The sequence below is a fragment of the Ptychodera flava genome, assembly GCF_041260155.1.
Source record: "Ptychodera flava strain L36383 chromosome 23 unlocalized genomic scaffold, AS_Pfla_20210202 Scaffold_24__1_contigs__length_23054250_pilon, whole genome shotgun sequence".
Lineage (NCBI taxonomy): Eukaryota > Metazoa > Hemichordata > Enteropneusta > Ptychoderidae > Ptychodera > Ptychodera flava.
This window is the reverse complement of record NW_027248278.1, coordinates 18,891,677-18,894,189: the sequence shown is the minus strand read 5'-3', so window position 1 is coordinate 18,894,189 and position 2,513 is coordinate 18,891,677. Positions and strand designations below refer to the sequence as shown.

The 2,513-nt window shown below is 42.3% G+C and overlaps 1 protein-coding gene across 1 annotated transcript; it reads left to right on the top strand.

Annotated features, from left to right (window-relative positions):
• The first annotated feature begins 660 nt into the window (after positions 1-660).
• LOC139124720 (uncharacterized) lies at positions 661-1,383 on the top strand. The gene has a single exon (XM_070690837.1). The coding sequence runs from the start codon at positions 661-663 to the stop codon at positions 1,381-1,383; it is 723 nt and encodes a 240-aa protein (XP_070546938.1).
• Positions 1,384-2,513: the final 1,130 nt, after the last annotated feature.

Below are 2,513 nucleotides of genomic sequence, written 5' to 3'. Positions count from 1 at the left end.
AAAATCCAAAGATGCCTACAACTACCTTCTGAGGAAGACAAATTGTTGACTTTGCATACATTTGTAGATGCATCTCAAGAGGCTTACTGTGCAGTGACCTATGCAAGATATGCTTACGATGATGGTTCGGTACACAGCCAAATTGTAGCTGCAAAAACAAGAGTAGCACCCTTAAAAGCTACAAGTATTCCTCGCCTTGAATTGATGGGAGCAATTTTGGGCTTGCGGCTGGCCACAGCCGCTTCAAGAGCTTTAGAGACCGAACTTAAGCAGTCAACCTTTTGGTCAGACAGCATGGATGTTCTTTGGTGGGTGAGAGGACGTAGTCGACATTTTAAGCCATTTGTTGCAAATCGTATTGGTGAAATACAGAATTCTACAAGTCCTGATCAGTGGCGGCATGTCCGACAAAAGACAATCCAGCTGACATTGCAACAAGAGGTGTACAGGCATCGAACTTGGTTGACAACAAAATGTGGTGGAATGGTCCAGACTTTCTATGCAAAGAAGAAGTATACTGGCCTAAAAACACCATCAAAGTATCAGAGAAATCGACCACAGAAACGAGAAGAGGTGTCCAACATAGAAGCAAAGTACATCTGCAGAATAACTGCACTCCAGAGAGTCAATCATACATGGACATAGCTGAGAAAGATGCTAATGGCGACTCAATCCAATACACTTCTCCTGTTGGAAAAGGCTGAAACGGATCACTGCATGGGTTTATCGCTTTCTGGAAAACTGTCAGCCAATCAAAAAAGCACAGGAGAACTGTTGCCTGAAGAGCTGGAAAATGCAGAAATTAGAATAATAAGAAAAAGATGCAGAGCAAGCTTTTCAGAAGAATATTCATCATTGGCAAATGGCAAGAAACTACCCCAAAGCAGTAAGTTACTTGTACTTCAGCCTAGGCTTGATAGCGATGGTCTGATAAGATGTGATGGTCGATTGAAGTATGCAGATTGTCTACCATATGATACACGTTTCCCAATCATCTTGCCACGGAAGCATTGGGTAACTAAGCTTATTGTCAAGTTTTACCATGAAGAAGGAAAGCATGCAGCAGGCACAAATCAGACATTGTCAGCAATATCCACTCGATACTGGATAATTTCTGCCAGAGAAGAAATTCGAGAATGGGAGAAGAAATGCAATGAATGTGAACGAAGAAAGGCGAAAGCAGCAGAACAAATAATGGCCCCTCTACCAGAAATAAGACTGAAGAAATCACTACGAGCTTTTGCCTATACAGGAACGGATTTTGCAGGACCATTCATTACTGTTCAAGGAAGAGGAAAACGCAGAGAGAAACGATATCTATGTTTGTTTACATGTCTTGGAACAAGGGCAGTTCATTTGGAACAGCAGACAACACACCCCTAACACTGAATCATTTTCTGCATGGGCAGATCGGTGGACAATTTGCACCAGAGTCTGTGGATTCAACTGACTTTAGGGAAGAGGTCATTTTCAAAGGCGGTACCGCCGGATACCTCCCGCGGTATACCTCTACTTCGCTTACCGCCAGGATTACCGCCGCCCAGAGACCGTGAATATTCATGAAGACTCATTACCGCGGACTGGAGGTGAAACATTAACACCTCTATTACACTAACGATCGCGGTAATACCGCGGGCACAGCGGTAAATGGCCTGAACGGCTGTACTAAACCATAGATAGTAGAGGCCCTTACAAACCTGCAGACCTGCCAGATGGCTGTTTCAGATCTTCGCAGCTCGGCTGTAGCAGATCACTTGCAGATATCTGCAAATGGTCTGATTTTGTGCATATATAATTAGCTTTGAGCTGCAAATTGCAGCTCATGGGGCATGGTATGCAGATCAATGACATACACATGACAGCTCAAATGCAGCCCGTGACTTTTGACCTGCAGACATACAGCAGCTCATAGCAGACAACTTTCAGCCCATGACTTTTGACCTGCAGACATGCCACAGCTCATTGCAGACAACTTTCAGCCCATGACTTTTGACCTGCAGACATACAGCAGCTCATATTAGACCACTTGAAGACATATAACAGCTCAAAATGGACATTGCTCATTCACCATTATCATACTGCATGTAATGGGTCATATTTTATTTGCACACACAAAAATATATTTATTTCTACCTCATGTCATGCTCACTTCAATGGCTCACAACAATACAACACAAGCAGCTGGAGATCCTCGTCACCCTGTTAGATAAATGTGACACACCTCATCAAAGTTACCATACCAGTGAACTAGCTCACATGTGAGTAAAAAAAGATAACACCTGATGTAGGATGAAGAAACACTCATTTATTACTAAAGGTTACGGGAAAAATTACACTGAATAGAACAAAGGAAAAAAGTCTAAAACCTTTATGAAGCTAGCATAATGTTATATCAAAACTAGTACAGACTAGTCCAAGTTTACTGTCATGAACAACTGATGTTGGAGATATTGTGAGATGTTTACCTCAGCATTGTTTGATGAATCAAACTCCTTCTGAGAAATTATGAAGAG

What these genes read in the sequence shown, in the direction of transcription:
- LOC139124720 (XM_070690837.1), top strand. Translation starts at nt 661, where the DNA reads ATGGCGACTCAATCCAATACACTTCTCCTGTTGGAAAAGGCTGAAACG.